This window comes from Amblyomma mixtum, chromosome 3 (genome assembly GCF_055824585.1).
Source record: "Amblyomma mixtum isolate Tamu chromosome 3, ASM5582458v1, whole genome shotgun sequence".
Taxonomy (NCBI): domain Eukaryota; kingdom Metazoa; phylum Arthropoda; class Arachnida; order Ixodida; family Ixodidae; genus Amblyomma; species Amblyomma mixtum.
In genome coordinates this window covers 59,289,747-59,310,109 of record NC_143014.1, presented here as the reverse complement: position 1 = coordinate 59,310,109, position 20,363 = coordinate 59,289,747, and the positions used below count along the sequence as shown (strand labels likewise).

General features: G+C 50.9%; 1 protein-coding gene and 1 long non-coding RNA gene across 6 annotated transcripts in view; one reads left to right on the top strand and one right to left on the bottom strand.

Moving 5' to 3' along the window:
- The window catches only part of LOC149350334 (uncharacterized), a 183,446-nt gene that overhangs the window by 20,630 nt on the left and 142,453 nt on the right, over window positions 1–20,363 (top strand). The gene's annotated exons all lie outside the window — the stretch shown is intronic.
- The window catches only part of LOC149350335 (uncharacterized), a 165,326-nt gene that overhangs the window by 25,633 nt on the left and 119,330 nt on the right, over window positions 1–20,363 (bottom strand). For 2 of the 5 annotated variants that reach the window (XM_089579358.1, XM_089579357.1), the window contains exon 2: window positions 3,526–3,636. The exons of 2 other annotated variants lie outside the window; for them this stretch is intronic. In XM_089579358.1, coding sequence (XP_089435484.1) covers window positions 3,526–3,533 — 8 coding nt within the window. In that variant the 5' untranslated portion in view covers window positions 3,534–3,636. Of the gene's footprint in view, window positions 1–3,159; window positions 3,496–3,525; window positions 3,637–20,363 lie in introns of those variants that run through there. One more of the 5 variants, XM_089579354.1, reaches the window with a different exon arrangement.

Below are 20,363 nucleotides of genomic sequence, written 5' to 3'. Positions count from 1 at the left end.
CTGCCGCTTGTTCAGTCGAGCTACCTTTAGGTTGCCGTCACGCAGTTCCACTAAGCATGTCGTAAACTAATCGAAGTGCCATCCGCTGCAGTTGTACCTCGGCAGATTGCGAGATACTATCGCTGGAGCACCACGCTATTCCGTACAATGGTCCTTATTTTGGCCCGAGATAAATTCCAACGGTATTTCATTACTTACAGCTTAAGCAATACATCTGCCTGCTAGGTGATTTGTTCACTTGATAGCTGCAACAATGTGTCTCCAGCCAACGTTCGAACATTATAGTGCTTACGCAGCGGCAGATAATGTATACACTGAAAGACCTCTTACATGTACGCGGGGGACAGGAAATGGGAAAGCTGCGACCCAACTCAGAAAATATATAACCCTGCTGCCAAAGATGATTATCAGATGATCATTCACTCATGCTAATAGCATTAGCATTACACTGGCCTAAATGTAGCATATGAAATGTTGTTTTCGTGATGAAGCTAGGTTGAAGGGCCTGATGTGCGGATATCACTGGCAATATAAAAACAAAAACCGAAAAAAGCTGGGACACTGCGCAAAATAAACGATGGCAGGGCGAAGTTTCCCTTAGGAGATCCCGGGCAAGGGCCGTTATCGACTACGACATCGAGGTCACCGCGAGCCGATCCCGGGGCCTATTCCGAGCTGCAAAGGCCAGCCACGGAACAAAACAGACACGAAGCTTCTTCCTCGACTGGACCAACGCGGCGAGTTCCCTCACGGGTGCACGCCAACTTCTTTTCTGTAGAACCCCTGTATGAAAGCTGCCTTTTCTCTGCGAGCCTGTCTCCCTGCTCTCCGCATCGCTATAGCGTGCTGTAAGCTACCGGGACACGGCGCACTGAAGCTCGTACAACGCCGCTGGCGGTGCCGGTCCCGATGCGTCACCGCGCTGCGTCTTTTGATCAGCGACGGAGGCCCGCCGGTGGGCTCATTTTCCTTTTTTTCCACGAGAAGAGACCGGACAATGGTGGCACGTATCTTCTGGGACTGTTATGGCGCATCGAACGGCATGTCAATGGCATGAAGGATGTTGAGGGGTGAAAGAAACGCGTAGGGAGCACGCAAGAGTGGTTTGCCCCAGACAGAACGCACCTGTACTCTTTGTCTTACTATTTTACAAAAGAGAAAGTTTGCATTAAACAGGCGTAAAATTAAGTTTGCTGGTAAGAAAACCCATCACTGCGCGAGAAAAAAAACCCGCGAGACAGCGCTTGACTAGCCCAAATAGCCGCAAAAAAGAACTCGACAATGAATGCGGTAACATACGGAATTAAACGATGACTATGGCCTGCATTTTTATTCGGTGGCTCTTCTAGACGGAGAGTAGTCCTATGACATGAACATGGAAGTGGTTAGCTTTGTTCTTAATGCAATATGTGCCACAGAACGTGAGCCAATTAGTCGCTAAAAAAACTTTTATATATATATATATATATATATATATATATATATATATATATATATATATATATATATATATATATATAGATACATCACTGAAAAAATTAAGGCGACGTTTTTGACGACTGCCAATAGCAACAAGCATTTTTACCTCATGACAGACTAACTCATTAGTTAACGTTCCACGCCCAGGAGTGAAAAGTCTCACGGTTGTAGAACTGCAAGACAGACCAAAAATCGCTTGATGTAATGGCATAGCTTTACTGCAGAATGTTTTCCGCGCTTTGAACAAAGTGAGAATTCGAAATGTCCATAGCGGGGACGCGTACACTAAACGTTCCGTGCCCTACAGCACTGCCTTATCAACCCTTCAGCTGACGCGCACAAGTTGGCGCGATAGCAGTCGGTCTCAACGTACGTAAGGGGACCGCCGTCTTGTTTTCCTTTGAGGCTTCGCACGCTTCGTGCAATGCGTTAGAAAAATTGGAGTTAAGCTTCGCCTTTAACAGTGGAATGAGACAGCGTGTTGCAGCGCTGCCAGGGAGTCCACGGAACGCCATCGCCCGTTCGGCGCGACGCCTTGCCCGTTGGAAACACCTTTGAACGCAACGCATTTCTGAGGAAAGGAAATGGTGCAGTAATTGTCTCACATCTCGGTGGACACCGAGCCGCTCCGTAAGGGAAGGGAGGAAGGTGGGAGTGGAAAAAAAAATAGAGAAAGAGGTGCGGTAATGAAGGAAATGAAAACTGGATTTGAGGAAAGGAAATAACGAAGTAACTGTCTCACATATCTCGGTCCGCAGCCCCCGATTATAGGTCGCCGGTTCGAATTCCTGCCGCAAGCTAGGCTCTAACGCTGAATCGTATGACACCATCCGGAACATTCTGCGGCAAACGGTTGGCATGGTATACGATTTTTCCGACGCGCGGTGCCGACAACTACGACGCCTACGGCTTTTCGACCGAACGAGCTGTATACGCCGCCGCCTAAAAATTGGAGAGGACACTTAGGCTTCGCCTTAAGGGTGTGACACGATAACGTTAATGGCTTAATTAGTGCCCACATACACAACTGGTCATTCTCTGCTTGGCCTTCATAGATCGCTGGTAGTCCTCATACTACTCCTGGTGCAGTAGTGCAGCGGTTAAGCGATTCCCTACTGCCCTGCGTTGGCAAGCGCTGCCACCGGTGGAGCTCTTGCGATACAGGTTGCTCTTCGCGAGCGACCAGTCATTAATTTAACTGCCACCTGCCACGATAGTCAATTTGCTCACAATCCGGGTGGGCAGGTTGTGATGGCGCCTCAAGGTCACGTGACCCAGGTTGTCCACCTAGGTTGCTTCTCCGGGAGTTTTTCTTTCACAACGACGACGACGCCGTATTTTTCGCAGAACGAGGGTCCTTAACGCTATTGCATTAAAATTCGCTGGATAAACTTGTATTTGCGGAAATGGTGCCATTTGTTTTGCTTCTTATGTGAATCTACGAGTGTGTGTGTCGAGCATTCTAAAAGCCACCTGAGCAATTTTTGCTGGTTAGTAAAATTATTAGGACGAAAATGTACTTCCGTTCGCGCTAGGTGACCACCAACGCTAATGACTGACATTTGTTCCGTTAACGTGCATCCTTCACTGTCGTTACTCGGAACAGACGCTTCAGCTCGAGCTGTACAGCGAAATGGTGCAAAGAGAAGCGCTCCGCAAGAGAATCGAGCCTGTTCTCACCTCAAGTTCACAGTGTCGACCAACGAGACCTCTACGCAGAAAAAGGGAACGATATTCCTCATCCACGAAAAGGCCCCGCGCGGTACTCCTCCCGACATAAGCACCCGCTTTCTTTCCGTGCACGGGGAGTCGCTGGAAGAGCCGCGCCATTCTGGCGCTGAAAAATCGCGCACAGCCTGAGATCGTTTCTATACAGCGCCGTTCGAATCAACAAGCATGCGTGTCTTTTCGAGCGAGGGGCGATGAAGGGGCGCCTGTACCGAGTGAACGCGGCGATTTGGCCGGCAGCCAAGTCGTTCTCGAGGGTTCGGGAGGGAAGCGCTTCCCGGACCGCTCAGACTGCGCAACAACTGCTCTACGACTTACAGAATCATGTTATCCTTTCCGCGCTTGCCGCGTCCATCGCCAGGCGGCGAGGCGGGTAGCTCCGCTGTGCGAGACTGTGCTGTCAACTGCAATCATGCTTTCGGTTATTACCTGCGTAGAGAGAAGAAGAAGGAAAAGGGGGAGGGCGCTCGTTGTTTTCAGCGGGCCGGCCCGGCGGTGCCGCCCTGCGCGCGCCGTTTTGTTCCCTCCCTTCCCTCGGTCATCCTATCCAGGAGGACATGGCCTTGTCGCCCCAGAAGACACTGATCGCTGCCACTGTCTCGAGCATTGTCCCGCACACCACCCCGGCGAGCAGCAAAAGAGAAGCAGGGTAGAAAATTTCGCTTTTTCCTTCTCTCGACGTTGGCCAAGGTTGCATGTTGCTCGGCCCAGAAGAATACCCTCAGCATGGTTCGCTGCACGACCATCGGCCAACGTTGCTGCTCGACAAGGAAGGCTCTCGATTCACCATTAACCGACAGCCTGCTTTTCTGTTCCCAATTTTCATCTTTTTTTTTTCTTTCCTGCTGCGAGAGTTCAGTTCCCGCTTCTTTCATCTATTTTTTTTTTACTCATGTTCGTTTAACTTTTCGTGCGCGTAATTTGTCATTCTTTCTTATTTTGTTGAAGCGCCCCACACCGAAGCTCCGTACTTACGTTACTGCCGTGCGGCGAGGTAAGTGCATGTCGATCGCGAGTACAGGCAACGGCGCGAATAATGCCTCATAAACCTAACCCACATTGCGGCTCTGCAGTGGGGCCGATAAGAGACCGCGGAGCTCTCCTAACGCGGAGTGCGGATCATTGTTTGAAAACAGCCCTTGTTCTGGCTGGCGAATGTAACGACGCCGTTACAGCGAGACACCACCTCCGAATGCAAGCGTCCCAAGGCTTTGCCCCGTAATCCATGGTTTGGAATGGTCGCAAACACGCCCTTCCTGCTAATTCCAGATGCCGAAAATGGACCGAATCCCTACTGAGAGGGCGAGGCTGTATACGAGCGAGTGCTGTTTATCGGCATATCATCGGCGGTAACAACAAGGCCGAGTGGACGCATTATGCTTTCGCGGAGCCCAGCTCGAGCACTGCGGACTGATAGCATTCGCTGATCGCCGTGCAAATAAACACACTAAGCAGCGGGACAAATAGAGGGACGAAGAGGGAGCGCAAGGCTGGTAACAGGTGTTACTTGCCCTCCTCCTTCGACTCTTACGCGTATTAGTGGTACTCTGTTCGCTTGTTTTATTTTTTAAAAGCCGTGAAGTAACCTGCTGTCGGAGAACTTCATGATCTAGACTTGTGTAGAAAGCACGCAATAATTTTTTTGCCTCTGGAGGCTGATTAGTGCTTTTATACAGTGTTGCTTGCGATGCCTTATTCTAACATCTATTTTCTGATCGCAGAGTATACACAGACGTCCGGCGCAAATTTAATTTGCATTGTAGCGGTGTCTGTTAATGCAGTACTTATGACAGACGGATGACAGCACATGTTTAGGCATTAACCGAGGGCGCTCAGTGCGAAGTCGCTCCAGATACCTTTATTAGAGCATATCCTTTTTTTTTCTTTTTTTCAATACATCTTCATCGCTTTCTGTCCAGGGGTATAACGAATTTGCCTATGAGCTGGTACTTGATAGCTTTAATTTCGTTAACGTCGCCGGGGTCCTTGTTGGGCTAAGGAACTCTTTATAGACGCAAACAGATTTCTTAAATCAATTTCCGATAGCTGCGCGACGAAGCTGTCGCAAAGAGTAAACGCAAAACAGTACCACGTGCCCCTCACCGACGTTTTGTCTCAGTCGTGCAAACAGGCGCGGAGACACGGGTCTTTGTTTGCACTCGCCGACGTTGCGGCTTGAGAGAGAGGGAGAGAGAGAAAAAAAGGAGCGATACGATCAGACATTCATTACGCAAAGCGTAGTACAACAGCCCGTATCGACTGACCGCCGAGCGGGTCAGCCCATTCGTCCAGATCGCGTGTGATCCCCCGCAACGCTGGCGCGGCGAGGGCCTCAACTCTTCAAGTGTGCGGAGTTTCAGGCCGGGGCAAAAACAAAACGATCGATGCGCGCAATATTCGCGTGCGCGAATTCTTCCGATCATTGCCATAGATGCAGCAAAACTCGGCACATTTTTGCTCGCCGCCCAAAGACAAATATTGCTTTTCAATATTCGGGGCATCGCCAATGCGCCAGGCACGGTGGCCGCCGGGATCGATATTCGCAAGGAGCGCACATCTAGCGCACAATGGAGATCCGGGTTTTTTTGTTCGTGCGCGCGGCACGGCCGGGATGGCGCGCGACAGCCCCGAGGGTCGCATGGAGGAACTGCGCGCGCCCCCCTCTCTCTTGCACTCGCATTGGAAAACGAACGCCCATGTGAGAGACCGCTTGTCGTCGATGGGCTCGTTTTATTCCAAGAGTGGGGAGGCTTTGCGTGCGAGTCCGCAGATGCCATTGCGCCGCCGAAGGACATCGTGGATAGGCGTCCTGCGTGTAGATCGCATGAAACCGCGCTGCTTGTTTCTGGGTAAATAAACGTGACCTGGGCACCCATCGAAAGTCGTGCCGCGTGATGTTGACAATGGGCTCTAACGGGATGATTATGGTAGCGCTGTACGAACGCTTTCTAGAATAAAAGAGAGGAAGGAAAATAAAGCGGAGGCCGCTGCAGGCTTCTGTGCTTTGGGAGAAGTCAGACTCGCGCAGGATACTTCGTTGTTCACAATTTTCGCATTCTGACAGCGGTGCGGACCACGAACCGAACAGTACTGCTGAAACTTCACGTATGGTGCGCGACGAGATTTTTAACTTACCCCGAACACAAAAAATAAAGTGTCAGATAAAATAAAACGTCGGATGTGTTGTCCGCGCAGCGTGCGGCGGTTTCATATTAAGAAGAGAATGAGTTAAGTTTGGGAAAGTTGGGGATTCATAATCGAGATGCAAACATGGCGCTCAAACTAAGACGGGACAGGAGGCAAAAGACGAAGTTCAAGCGCTAACTTTCAACTGGCGGTTTTTTGCATTATCAGGAGGATATATGTGCACGTCGGACGTCTAAAAAAACATAGAAATGAAAAAGAAAATAGAAGGCAGAATCCGGCACGTATTTTAGACTGGTTTAACACCTATTTTCACCCGCTGACCTTCACCTGTGAATCACCCGAGCAGGACAGAGTAAGGTTTTCAGATTTGCGGGAACGCTTTAAAAATGATCGCTTGTGTTGGGTGCACGAGCAGAGCCGGCAAGCCTCCTTTGCCATATAGTACCGCGAACTAAAAGCTTCTTAAAAGAAGTATTGTGCTTTGCTTCTTTTCAAACACTGCCTGCAAGTCATGCTAGCATGTAACTGAAGAAAACATTCAAATGCAGATGGCATGTTTAGAACCTGCGGCATATCCGAGACGTGTTCTAGTTTCAGTTGCTGAAAGCCTGCATCGCAGAAGGGAGGTAGTGTCATGCTTGAGCGACGAGCAAAGAGAAGAAGAAATGGGTCACTGTGGATCCCTACTTGCATAAAGTTTCGGATAATCTGAAGAAGGTTGGGCAATCACCACATGTCAATGTTTCGTTTTCAACCCGTAAAAGACTCCCGAGTTTGTGCGAATTGAGCTTCCCAGTAAGAAAGCGCGAGCCCGAATGTACCATTAAACAAAGTTTACATCCCCTATCGGCAGGGTGTTGTGTACAAATGCCACTATCGTATTCCCTTCAGTCACGGCGTATACACAGACGTTTACGCAACCTGTTTTGTGCCCGCTTCGGTTGCTGCAGAGATATAATGGGCAGCGAATGGCTGGGGCTTATATTTTTAACCCTTTACGACAAACCACGTTGAACCATTCTATAAGTCAGGCATGCGAAATGAACGAAAAAAAAAATCTATTTTGAAGATACACGCATCGCGTTTTGCGTAAGCGCCAGTGGCTTCGGAACGTATTCGTTAGTTTGTTTTGCGCGCTCCGACTTTGTGAAAAGAGCTAAAACTATCTGAATTGTTTACATAATAACTTCTTACAGAAATTGGCATCTGGAAAACAGTGCAGAGTCGCGTCGAGGAGATATTAGGGCCCGACAGAAATTACGCAATTGATGACGGAGGGTTGAATGTTTGTGTCTGCTGTCTAGTCATGCTTCTTGCAAAAATGCGAAATGTGGAAGGTTTTGTTCGACAGGATCCTAATTCGTGACTGAAGTGGATATGGAAAGTCCTACATTGGCCAGTCCGGCAGATGTATACATGTGCGCCTAACAGAACGCAGCAACAAAGTGACGCAGTGGTACGGAAAGACATCTCGCGGCCCACTGCAAGGCGTGTGACTGTAACCAACCTTGCAGTCTACACTATGAGAAGACCATGATTCTGTAAAACCACAGCGATCAGCTAACAACAGAAATCGTGGAAGCGTATAAGATTACGCGAACGGGAAAATATACATGGTGTTCCACCTAAGACTTTACACATTTTTTTTTAAATAGCCTTCTTGAGTTATAAGAGCGCGCATTTTTGCATAGCATTGTCAGCGGTGTAACACCTCAGAAGTCAGCTAAGACATACTAACTAGCAGGCTGGTTAACTGATATTGAATAGTTAACTTTTTAAATATTACTGTTAGGTTCCTTAACTATTGAGAAGCGTGTAGCCCACCGTAAGTAATATCCGTATCAGTTTTCAGAATTTCGAAAACGCGGTTACCCTCGGCGCTGTGGCCCAACAAATTTTGACTATTTCAACGAGTTACGTGCACTGGAGAGGTTGCTTCGCCTGCAAGCTTCTCGAAAGCGCATGTACTTTGGCGGCGTGATGTAGCCAAAATTTGTTGGCCCACAGGGCCGATGGTAACCGCGTTTCAGAAATTCTGGTAGGCAACACGTCTCTGAATAATTAAGGAGCCTAACGGTAATGGTTAACAAGTTCACTATTCAATATTAGTTAACCAGCCTGCAAGTTATTTTTTTTTTGTTCGGTCACGTAAATCAGGTGCGCGTTAGAATCGGGTGGCGCGTTACCCTCGGGTAAATACGGTTTATGCTACAGATCATGCAGTTAGCCGCCAGTTGAAAGTTAGCACTCGTTTTTCGTGTCTTGTCTTTCGTCCCGTCTTCGTATGTTTCCATCTCGAAGGCATTATTTTCTACAAAAGAACGGTGTGTATCTGAACGATTTTTTTTTTCGCAAAACACACCCGTGCGTGGCGGAGAAAGCCGCAGAGCGTTTTATTAGCGGTAGTTTCTACCCAATTCGCGCACGCAGAATCCCAGGTGCCGTGGCCAGGGCCTAATGTTCAAGTGCTAATGTTGAATACTTGCAAGGAGAAAAATCGTCGGGCATTTGTGCGAAGCCACAACGGAAATGGAAGCAGAGAATCGCTTGTATAAATGAAACAGATCGTGTAGCCATATCGCAATGTTGCACGCCAACTGTCGTTGTCAGACACGCTGCGGTTTCCGCAAATGCCCATTATGTTTTTTGTTGTTGTTTTTGCGAGTCATGCACAGCGTCGCAGATATGCATTGCCAACGCACGTACGCTCACTCATACAGTGCGACACGGACACTGCACACCGTCTCATTCAATGGCGTCTTACTGCCGATTAAAAAAAAAAAGAAGAACGGGCGTGATGGCTCTTGCAAAGGCAGTGTTTGAGACACGGTCAAATAGAGTCGAAGCCGGGCCATAGGTTTTCGAATATATTAAATTTGATCGGATGCTTCCTGTAAAGGCCTCGCAATTTCAGGGGGCAGAAAAAAAAAACTGCAGCAATCCTAAGAAATGAAGCGCGCGAGTCAAGACCAAGGTCTATTCGACGCGGAGAAAAATGAGTCGCTTTGGTACGTATACGTATACGTCGCACGTGCGCGCAAGACCGAAACTACGCAGCAGCGTCTGTTAACGCAGCTTGTCTGCGCTTTACTGCTGTACATTAATCATGCCACATTTTGTTTTATGCTTTATTGTACACTTGCGCTCAGAAAGTGTAGTCTTTCTAGGCGACAGTTTTCCTCTTTGTTTTCTTGGGAGAGGTGGAGAGGAGAAGGCTTTCGAGCCTAAACTCCGGCGCGCATTTCCTCAAAAGGGCCCATAAAAGTGGGCCGTAAACATCGTTAGTGTTTGAGCATATCCCGCGCACCTATACGTGAAGCGAGTTTCAAAGCAAAAGGGGGGGTAGGCACGCAACCATGCACGTTTTCCACCGACGATGAAGTTGTTAAAAATCCAGGATTGGCCGGGTTTGTTTCACGCCGCTTCAAAACATTTTCTCTCACGCAAAGTGTTTTCAGTGTACTTCAACCAAGGCCGCTAGTTGGGTCACGCCAGCGCGTTCTCAAGCAATCTACATAGCGGCTATAAACAAGCGCGCCAGTGTGATTCATCATTACAGATCGTAAACAATAGTCACGCGAGCGCGCTATACAACAACACACGTTGATCGCGAACTTTGCGAGTCTTTCCGAGTAATAATTCCGCTCGGGTGTTTTCGGACGCCTGCACGAGCGAAAACCTGCTATAAGGCGCCCTGGAAAAGTCCCGCTGAGACGCGAACAGCCTCTCCGCTCTCTCCCCCGTTCCTCGAGGAGTGCAAGTACGCCCATGTGCGCATGCACGCCGAAGAACATAAGCCATAAGCCACAATGCGCAAATGCGCTCTCCGACCGGCACTATATTATAGGGGACCCAACGCAACGGCGGATTTTTTGGGTCACGGCCATGGCGCAGCTCTTGAACGCCCAGCGCTGCGCGGCGGGCCTGTGCAGACTACCAAGGGGCGCTCGCGCGTGGAATGCATTCGATCCTCCAGGGCCATAAAGGTCGCCTTCATCGCTCCTACGCCGGTCATAATGCCTCCTCTTCAGACTTTACGACTGGCCGCGCGACTCGCCGCTATCGTCTCGGCGACATACCCGGCCAGTGTCCAGGCCTACACCGGTGCTCGGGACGAAACCGCCCTGGAAACGGATGGTGTGTGGAGGACACGTCTAGTGAGCTGCACCGGTTTCTCAATTCCTAGTAAGATGAGGAGGCATACAATACACCCGCCTTTCGGGCAGAAAAGAAGTCTCACACCTTGGCCGGCTTCTAAATCTGCCTGTAACTTTAGGACCGCCACCGTAGACTGCAACGGGCAGTCGAGGCGCACAGTTTTAGTTACGGACACACAACAGCGCTGGAGCTGATTCTAACCTGTTTTAACCCCGTCGCAAACAGCGAAGACAACGGACACGCTAGTGCGTAAACTGGGACACAGTCAGAGACGCGGGATTATCAGTTTGAGGTTGGCGCCATGCTCGCTTGTGGCGGGACTGCGTACAAGTGGCGTCAAAAGTAAATGGAAGGCAATATTCACGAAAAAATTTAATCACTGGCCCCCCAGTTCATGCATCCTTGAATACATATGTGCAGCCTAATTGTGAATTTGCCAATTGCACTGTGCACCAACAAGCATGGACCATTACGCTTTAGATTTAAAGAAATTAAATTTTGTTGACAAAGTCACCTTCTATTTACTTTTGACGGGGAGTGTACAGCCTTGCGTTGCGTAGCCGGCAGTCGCTGCTTCGCAGGGGCATCTTGGATAAAGGTCAGGCAGCGGTGTTTTTATTGTTATCGTTTTCTTTTATTCAAACAGAAGTCATTGAAATTGTAAATTGGAGTCGACGGTTGATGCGTGCAGGAATATGAAAAGTGCAAAGACGGTTGTTTGCAGCGGGAAAAAATACATGTGTCAACATTCGTCGGGGATGCGTCAGTTATACAGCAGGCCCAACAAAAGCAGCTGACTTGAAAGGCGGACCAAATGTTGTAAGCTGGCAGGTTCAGAAAAGGTTGCATTATCGTGGCTCCTCTCTCTCTCTCTCTCTCTCTCTCTCTCGAAAGAGAGTGAGAGACAGATAATACCGAGGGACGGAAAAGGGAATAAAAATAAAGGTCCCGGCCAGTGGCACTGAGTATAAGAGAAAGAAAGAGAGACAGATAAAGAGGCGGACTGTTTGTTTGTTTCTTCCCGTGAGCTCAAAACGAAGCGCTCGAAAGACCTGCGCCCCGCCGAGGCGATGTTGAAACACAAGCCGGATCATCTCCCCTCGCCGCTTGTCTTTCTTTCTTGCCCGAACCATTGGCTCGTTCCTCCTGAATGGGCCCCACTCGGGCGGCCACACTTTCTGAAACGCGGCGGGGTTGCTCTGAGCTACAACTTCGCCTCCGCCCCGCGGCCTGCTCCGGTACCGCATTCTCTCCTGGATCAGACCTTAACGCCCCCATTCCTGGATCTCGAGAGCAACGGCTCCACGCGGCGGTCACTGGCAGGCCTTCACGATATCGACATTCCCCGACGCCTGGTTTACACGGCGGTGGCCGTTCGCGCGCGCCTATAGCGATTGCATCTGCGCCGAGGCAATGGCCAGGGGCACACGCCCCGAACCGAGCAATGTTCACGTTCGAAGCTTACGCTCCACTGAGGTCTGCATATGGCTCCTTTCCTTTTCAGTTAATGGAGCATTTATCTAAAATACATGTCTAGCATGCGGTGCGCAGTACAAATTTCTATTCCTGAATGTTCGCGACTCCTTTATTATTTCGTTTATTTTATCTAACGTAATTAATTCAGCCGTTGTCGACGCAGAAGCTGTTTGTTTCTTGTGCATGGTACCAGTGTCCTTGTCCAGCCAAGGATAGCTACTGAGGTCTCCAGCCCCCTTTAAAGCATTTACTAGTAGCCATTTCTAAAATTTGTGTACATGTTCAAAAGATAATATTAATGTATGAAGGCCTTTACACCAGGGATGACTTTTTACATGTATCTAATATTCAAAAAAAAAAAAAACTTTTACAATACCTTGTGTTTGGCGCATGATGGCCTCAGTTCCCTATGTGCCATAAAACCCAACACAACACAACTCTTGTGCGTGGTACGCGTTACTCTGTTAAAAAAAAAAAAAATTCTCCTGTGACGTAATACGAACCTTTCTGTTCCAGGTAACCTCTCTTTTCCCTCTCCCCTAACCCGTGCGTATACGAGAATTTGTGTTCAGGAACGCGGTTTCTGCCATCTGCATTTCAAAGCAAGCGCAGGGAGTGAATAAGGTACTCATTAGGTCGAATCAGGGGCGCCTCCTGTCTGGCTTAGTGCGAACGTCAGAATTTGTTTGGACGTCCGTCCGGAGCAGCGGCAGCTCCTCACGGACGGCTGTCCGCTACTCGCGTGTCTGCATTACCGTTTCACTCCGAGCAGAGCGAGACACGTCCCCAGGCTTGCGATTTTGTCTGTTTGTTTTTTCGCTGTGAATGCGTACGTGCTTTAGAGCATGGCGCATACGCTGCCGGGCTGCCTTGCATATAGGCACTGGTTGTGTGAGGCTTCTCTGTCTTGCCAGCTGAAGTACGAGGGCTGTGTTCAACAAGTTCTGTCTCTCAGCTGGGACTTAATTTTTTTATGATGCGATGAAACTCAAAGCCGTCGGGTTGAAATGAAAGTTTAGAGTGCCCTTGTTCCCAGGAGCGCATCGCTTTTCGATGTAGTCCCTATCTACGGCCATGGTCGTCTAACACCAGAGCACTTGTCTGTGCATGCCGTCGCAGAAGAACGAGGGCGGATCTTGATCACACCAACGGCGTATATATACTGCGTTAGCGATCTACTCGTCATACGCGAAGTGCGCATCCTATACAGGCATTCCTTCACATTGGGAAACAACTGTAAGTCCTGTGATGCAGTGTCTAGGCTGTATAAGGCGAAAAAGCCGCCGTCAGTCTTCCACAACAACATGCAGAGAATAGTGTGCCCTTGGCGGAAATGCACCGCCGACGGTGGGAACCTGGGAGAGAGGGCACCGCAAGGTTTCATTTCAATGCGACACCTTCCCACTCCAGCAAACGATAAAGAAGCTAGAGCCCAATATCCAAAATTTAACGAGTGCCCCTCGCCGTTGCGCCGAACTGCGATCTAGTAGCTAAATGAGAAATCCGTTCGTCGGAAATCGGTGTTAACAGCATCTGCCCTCAATGCTCGCCGGTACAGCGATCTGAAAATAATTTTTTTTTGGGGGGGGGGGGGGGGGGGGGCTTAATTACTGTCGTGGCTCGGTGTTGTGCGGAAAAGTAATAAATATCAAATATCATTCCGCAAAAAGAAGAGAGAAAAAAAGAAACGGAGCTTCTCAAAACCCCTTCAGTCGACGCGACAGCGTGGAGTCTTGCTGAGTGGCTTTCGAAACGGGTTCAATGGCTACCCTTGGCACCTTCCTGTGGTTTCTTCTTTTCCTTTTTATCCTTTGGGGAAATGGAGGAAGGGGGTGCGCGCCGTTCTATATTCGTTTTCATTTTTCGTTTTTTCAGAACCAGTAAAGACAGTTATTGCAAGGGTTTCTAACCTATTCAGCAGCAGCCCTAGTTTGTGCTACTGTCACATTTCTATTCGTCTGAACGCAATTTTGGGACGTGAACTTGGAGCATACTAACTGTCCCCACCCCCCTCTATCTCCCTAGAGTGTTTCTGAGCATCTGTTCCAGCCCTTAAAAGGTTGGCGAATATGCGCTCATATAGATAGTTTCGTTAAGTAAGGCTCCTGGGTGTCGGTTTTTCCCTATCGTTCGCGCTGTGGCATACGATGGACTGCGAAATCGTTTTTCTGAAATGTCATTCAACCATTCATCCCTGTCAGCTTGCGAAGGAACCGTATTTATCACGTATGTGTACATATGGCAGCTTTAGCACCTCGTTCTCTGGAAGTCACGTTGGCAGCTAAATGTCCCCGGCGCTGTCAGCAGAACGATCCTATAGAGGAAAAGCCCCCTTCTCTCTCTCTCTCTTTCTCATCTTCCTCGCTTTTCAGCAACGTTCCTGTCTCTCTGTGCCCCGTATTGCTTCTTCTTCTTCTTCTCAAAGCCGCCTCGGCTGCGTATCTGAGGGGTTGAAGAGGAAATTGCTGAGCTCGGCAATGAGGACACCGCGGCGTAATCAGAACCGTGCACAGGCCATTGAATCCTTGCGGCTATTGATCTGGCCCCACGGCGGCGCAAAATAGCATGGGGCGGCCACGTTGGAAGGAACCACTTTTCGGTGTTTGCGGCCCGGCTGGCACGGAGCTGATATTGGTGGGATACTTCGCTGCTGCTTCTCTTCCCCTCTCTACAGGCGCTACCTCCGAAAAGTATTCCAAAAGGGACTTCGCTGCCGAAAAAAAAAAATCCCGCATGCGCGATGCATTTTTCCTTCATTTCTTCGCGCATTCGGATTTGCCGGCGCCCGGTGCGTCAGCCAGAGGCGCACGGAGTGAGTTGGGAAAAAGAGCATAAAACAAGCATCGTCAGCAGTCTGCTCGACGAAAGTACGAAAACGTTCGTTGCGTGTTTGTATCCTTCGCTCGCTTTTACTTCATTTGCTTTGAGGGTCGAAGATTCCAGCCAGGCGGCGCAAGGTGGGAAATAATTAACTTTGCTCGGCGTGGCAGAGGCTGCTGTTGTCGCCTGACGAAGGCGGCCTTCGATGCAAATGCGAAGCCGCCGGCCTGCGGCTATAGGCGTTTTTCCTATGGGGCTCGCTGATATATTCCGCGGGGTTTTGCGCGTACGAGGGCGCACGGCTGCGCGGACAGCTTTTTGTCGCTCTTGCGCGCGCTTCGGAGTGTTTTTATTCAGCACGGTTGTGTCAGTGCGACGCACTTTTCGTTTGATATCTTTTTTCGCTTCCTATAGGCGACGAGGAGTGTCGTGAACTGTGCTTCACTGCATAGTAGTGAGGAAATTCCGGTTTATTGGGGCTTGCATCGAACCGAGGTCTAAATGTGAGTGTTGGCTTTGCTGAAAACTAAACTTTTTAAACGCATTGCACTTTTCGGACACTTGCCAGCTGCACTATAGTCAGACGCATATATGCAGGCGAGCGAGACGTTCGACAAAGTGTTCAGAAGAAAAACGTCCGTTCCACTCTCGGACTGAGATATAAAACACCACTAGTACATAAGATGTGGCATTGTCCTACAAGGAGATGGCGTGGCCCAAGAAGGCGATGGGAGCAGGAAGAGTCCGCGAATCGTTTCTGAATAGTTAGAGAAGTCTGGCAGCGGAAAACGCTAAATATACCATGTTCGTTTTGCAGCCCCAGTGCTTTCAGTGCAGCTCATCCGCTGCACGTCGCACGGGATTCATCGAATTGCTGGCCGCTGATCGCACGGCACCATACTCGTCCCCGCTAGTTTAGGTCCAGCCCATGCACCGCCGCCGCGGCGGGAAAGACAAACGGGCGTGAGAGATAAACGATTCCGACCACGCGAAGCAACTAGCGACGGCACGCATGCACGACATTCAGGAACAAAAACAGCGCAAGAGCCCCGCTAGCAAGAAGAGGCGGTCTCCCCGCGTGGAATCGATGCACCCGGGTGGGCGAATGTGCCTCGACGTCTATCGCGGGGCTCGCGAATGACAGCCTCGAGTGCTTTTCGCCCGGCGGAGACCGCGCAGCACTTCCCTGCGCCGTACATGTTACTACACGGGAACGAATGGCAGAACGGAAAAACCGGGAGGCATTAGTTGCCCTCCCTCTTCTGCTTCTTCCTTATTATTCTTGCTTTCGCCTTCTGCGGAACAAGCGCGATACAAGAATTCACACTTAATCGACGAGCCATGTACTACCGCGGGACGGATGCATGATTTGCACGCCGTGCTCCGTTAGCCGCGCATTCGCCGCGCGCTGCGCTTTCGCTGGCTGCAACCGCGGGCTCCTTGGAGAGCGAGGCCCCTCCTTTGAGAGCGCATATGCATCATCGAGACGACGACGACGACCGGGCGGCTGTAAACAAGCCCGGCGCGACTGCGCAGCCGTCGCGCAGGTGCTTGGTCAATGACTCGCGCGTGGGGAGAGCGCGCAAGCGTCGACGTGCGCCTCCGCCGCGCAACTGTCTTCGTCGTCTCCGGCCGTGCGATGCGGGCGCGGCCGTGCGTTTGCGTGTTTTTGGGCGGGGGGGGGGGGGGGGGGGGGGGGGGGGGTTTGCCTGGACAGGGCCGTGGCGCGGATGTTAGCACAGCGAGGAGGATAAGCACGACCTGCTAGTTTCGTTGGCCGGCGCGCGGGCGACGTGGCGATGCGCCAAGCGAACCCGCAGGCCGTCTCGCCGGTGGCGCTGTTTGTGAGCAGCAGCGTCTCGCGCGTCATCCTCGTTCGTATCCTCCTCCTCCTCCTCCTCTGACGCCCGCAAAAGACAAAAGCCGCGAGGCAAGCCAAAAATTCATCGATGCGAACAAGTCGCTTTGCAGCAAAACGCACCCTGTTGCTTTCCGGTCCGCTGCTGTCAGCCGCGTAGGCGACGCGAGGAGAGAAAATAAAGAAATCCACGCCTTAGGCGCGCGTGCCGAATGGCGTTTCGAAATGGCATTCTCTCAGCGAGGGCCGCCGCGCGACGCGGACAGCAGGCGCGAAATAACGCAGGACGACACCCGCCGGAAACAAGGCGTATACACAGTGGCGGTCGCAGCGGGAAGTCTCAGAAACCAAGATTTCAAAAGCCTGGGTGTGCGGGAAAAGACCTGCTTAATATGTCTGAGCGAGAGCTTTCATCAAGTGCGCCTCGCGCCATTCCCGGCCCGGCGTTACTTTGCGCGTTTTCCCATATTTGATGCTACTAGTGTGGAGCAAACGCAAAAAAAAAAATACAAAAGAAACGCGTATAGGATGGCCTGGAATAATGAACCGATATGACAAGGGCACGCCTGCGCGCTTTTCACTTGTGTCTTTAATTTGCATTTTCAGCAGCCGAAAGTGAACGCAAACTTTGCTATCTTTGAACTTTTGCTCGAGGGACGTGACTTTTACGCGCCCTCAATAATAAAATTTTCCCGTTTGTCCCGGACCTTTATTACCGAACAAAAACGCTTTTGCTGGCGTATATTAAGCACACTTTCAGAATAAATAAATAAATGAGTGTGCGATAATTTGCATTTTGGGGCATATCCAGGCTTGTTTCGCACATCGCAGTTTCCAAGCAAAAAAATACAAAAGGCGGCGCGCGTTAGAACAGGACGCATCATTAGCAGCGCCCCGTGGCGGGGGCTTTCACATAATAATTAATGGCCTTTTACGTGACGAGGGATATATGAGGTACGCCGTTGCGGAGAGTTCAGGGTTAACCGGGCCACCTTTAGGGTTAACCGGGCCACCGAAATCTCGGTGCACGTGCGCTTTCTCATTTCGTCTTCGTCGAAGCGCGGCCGTGCCGCGGCCCGATCGATGCCGCGAGCTCGTGCTCTGCACCGTAACTGGAAGCTTGATCGCGTCGTGCCTCTCGCACTAAGGAACTTTGTGATCGCGTCGCTGCTGTGGCCGCCACCAAGTTCACCATGCCTAACACCGTTGCTTGTATCGTGCCAGCCTGCATGAACGCGTCCGAGCGCTCGTCAGTTTAGAAACACAAGCTTTCAGGACTTCACAGTACGTGGTACATGGAAGTACTATCGTGAGCAAAAGTAAGAGACCGCCTCACCCCCCCTCTTCACCCTTTTCGTGTTCTGCACCTTGCCGGTGTGCATGGAAGCGCCACCTGACGAAACACTTCTGGTGTCGAGTCGGCACACTGAGCCAGACTCGCTGGGCGCCCCCGTACACAGCGGCAAGGTTCGGAACACGAGGCGCCTAACATTGTTGGTCAAATGTCCCCAGGCCACGGGATCTGCTTTTCAGCAGTGTAGTCGGGCACTTGCGGCGCCTTTGAACCCACCAAAGTCATCAGGAAGAGGATGATATTGTTACGTGGAGGCCAGCGAACAGACAGCGAAATGGCGATGGTCTTGAGTGGGGGGTTGAACAGTATGTAGAAGATGGTGCAGTGCTGGCCGCCACGATGAGGAAGATGAGAGAATGAGTCCCGGTCCACGAAGCATCCGGCCCGTAGGGTGCCAGGAGCTGACGGCCGAGGTCTCTGGACGCACCGAACGGCAGAGGCAGGGGGACGGTGTCTTCACGTTTGGGTCTTGGGTCAGTAGGGTCTTGGGTCGGTAGGGTCTTGGGTCGGTGAGGTCTTGGGTCCGTCGGGTCTTGGGTCGTCGTGTCGTGTGGTCCGGGCGGGGGACGGGGCTGGGGTGAGCGTCAAGGTCGGTTCAGGTCGGGCGGGCTGGGGCACGGCCGTGCGGCGCTGACCAGGTACTCACGGCCGACGTCCACGGTAGGCCCAGGACGCCGAAGCTCCGTGACCAGGATGGCGATGAAGGGACCCCAGCACCTCACACCAAATGTTACGTGGCGGCCAGCCGAAGAATGAGACGTGGTGAACAATGAGCAAGAGATGATTTAATGGCCGCTGGCCTAGCGCGAGCGCTCCGTCCCGCGCCACTGCCAGCTTCGTCTTCGTCACAATATTCCTCCTCACCCCCAGAGACTGTATACGACTCGGGGGTGTGGTAAATGCCTCACTACAGGGCTCTAAAGCGGACCCTGTGGCCTGGGGACTTTTGAGCAGCCCTGTACATCTAATCAGGGGCGTTTGAATTATCGAGCGAGTAATGTTAACTCTGATCCACGACGCAATCCGCAAGACTCCGCTTGACATTCCTGGGCACGCTTGTTTGTATGATGACGCCTCACTATGTGCTGCGATTTGTTCGCTACTTTTCTCCCTGGCCTTCCTGCATCTCTCGTCTATGTAACCGTTCGCCGCTGTAGACGTGAAATACGCAACTTCGGCTTCGTAGAACCGTAACGATATATATATATATTTTTTGGTGCAGTTCAAAATTCGAAATGAAAATAACCTGTGTCATATCTCAGCTCTCCTTTATACGGTGCATAAGAACCAGCATAGGCATTTAATTAATTATTTAGGCAAAACGTTGAGTCGCTCTGGATTTCTGCTATACGCATACGGCATATATACATATATACGCCAGACACACCTATTTCAGACCTATTTCAGCGAACTTTCCTCTCTCTCTCCCTCTGCACTGAATACATATTTGGACGGTCATAGCGTGCTGCCGCAAACAGAACAGGGCGACGCTGGCGAGGGCGTCTGTATACGCTTGTGTCCGGAGGTGAGAAGCGCCAGGTCGCCCCAAGAATGGCGATTTTTTTCGCGGTTTCCCGACCAGTCCCTCAAGCACAATATCTGCACCCCCCCCCCTCCGTATCTGAGGCAGCGACCGGTGCTTAGGACAAATGGAAAATGCTCTCCCTCTTGTAAGAGAACTATGGTCAGCATAAAATTGATCATCCGCGACATCCCTTCTCCTCTGCTTTACTCTCTTGTGTGAAGCTGCGTTGGTATAATTACATTTACCTTTTGCGCGACATCATTTACTTCCCCTCTGCGCGCTTGTGTGTTTCTCGTCTAGCCTACAGCCGGGGATGCGAGCAACAATAGCTGCTGGGCCTTATTTTGCGCCGCCGCGTACATACCGGCCAGCAATCTGTCTGCGCCCCTGACAGGCCCTTTCAATGAAGAAGGGCGCCGGTGGAAGAGAAATCACAAAGCGCCGCGGCGATATGTACGGTCGCTTGCACCCTGCGCCAGAGTAATGGCACCGCTTCTTCCCAAATAATAAAGCTCGCCGACGCTCGAACGTCGCGGTGAGGCGGCCCGCACGCTGCGGTTGGCACGCACTCGCGCGCAGATAGAGCGGCGGGTGGGTACGGCCGTATAAAACTGCCATCGCGGAGGATTTTCCGCTAGGTCCAGGTCACCTTCAGGCTCTTTTGTGACACGCCACTTTGTGCCTGAGGGCTTTGTTAAGTTCGAGGAACAAAGTGCACTTTGCGACGGACGCCATCTATAGAATGGTTGGTATAGCAATCTCCCAAGCAATTACAGGACAAACAAGCATAAAAAATGAATAAGCAGGTGAGTCCTACC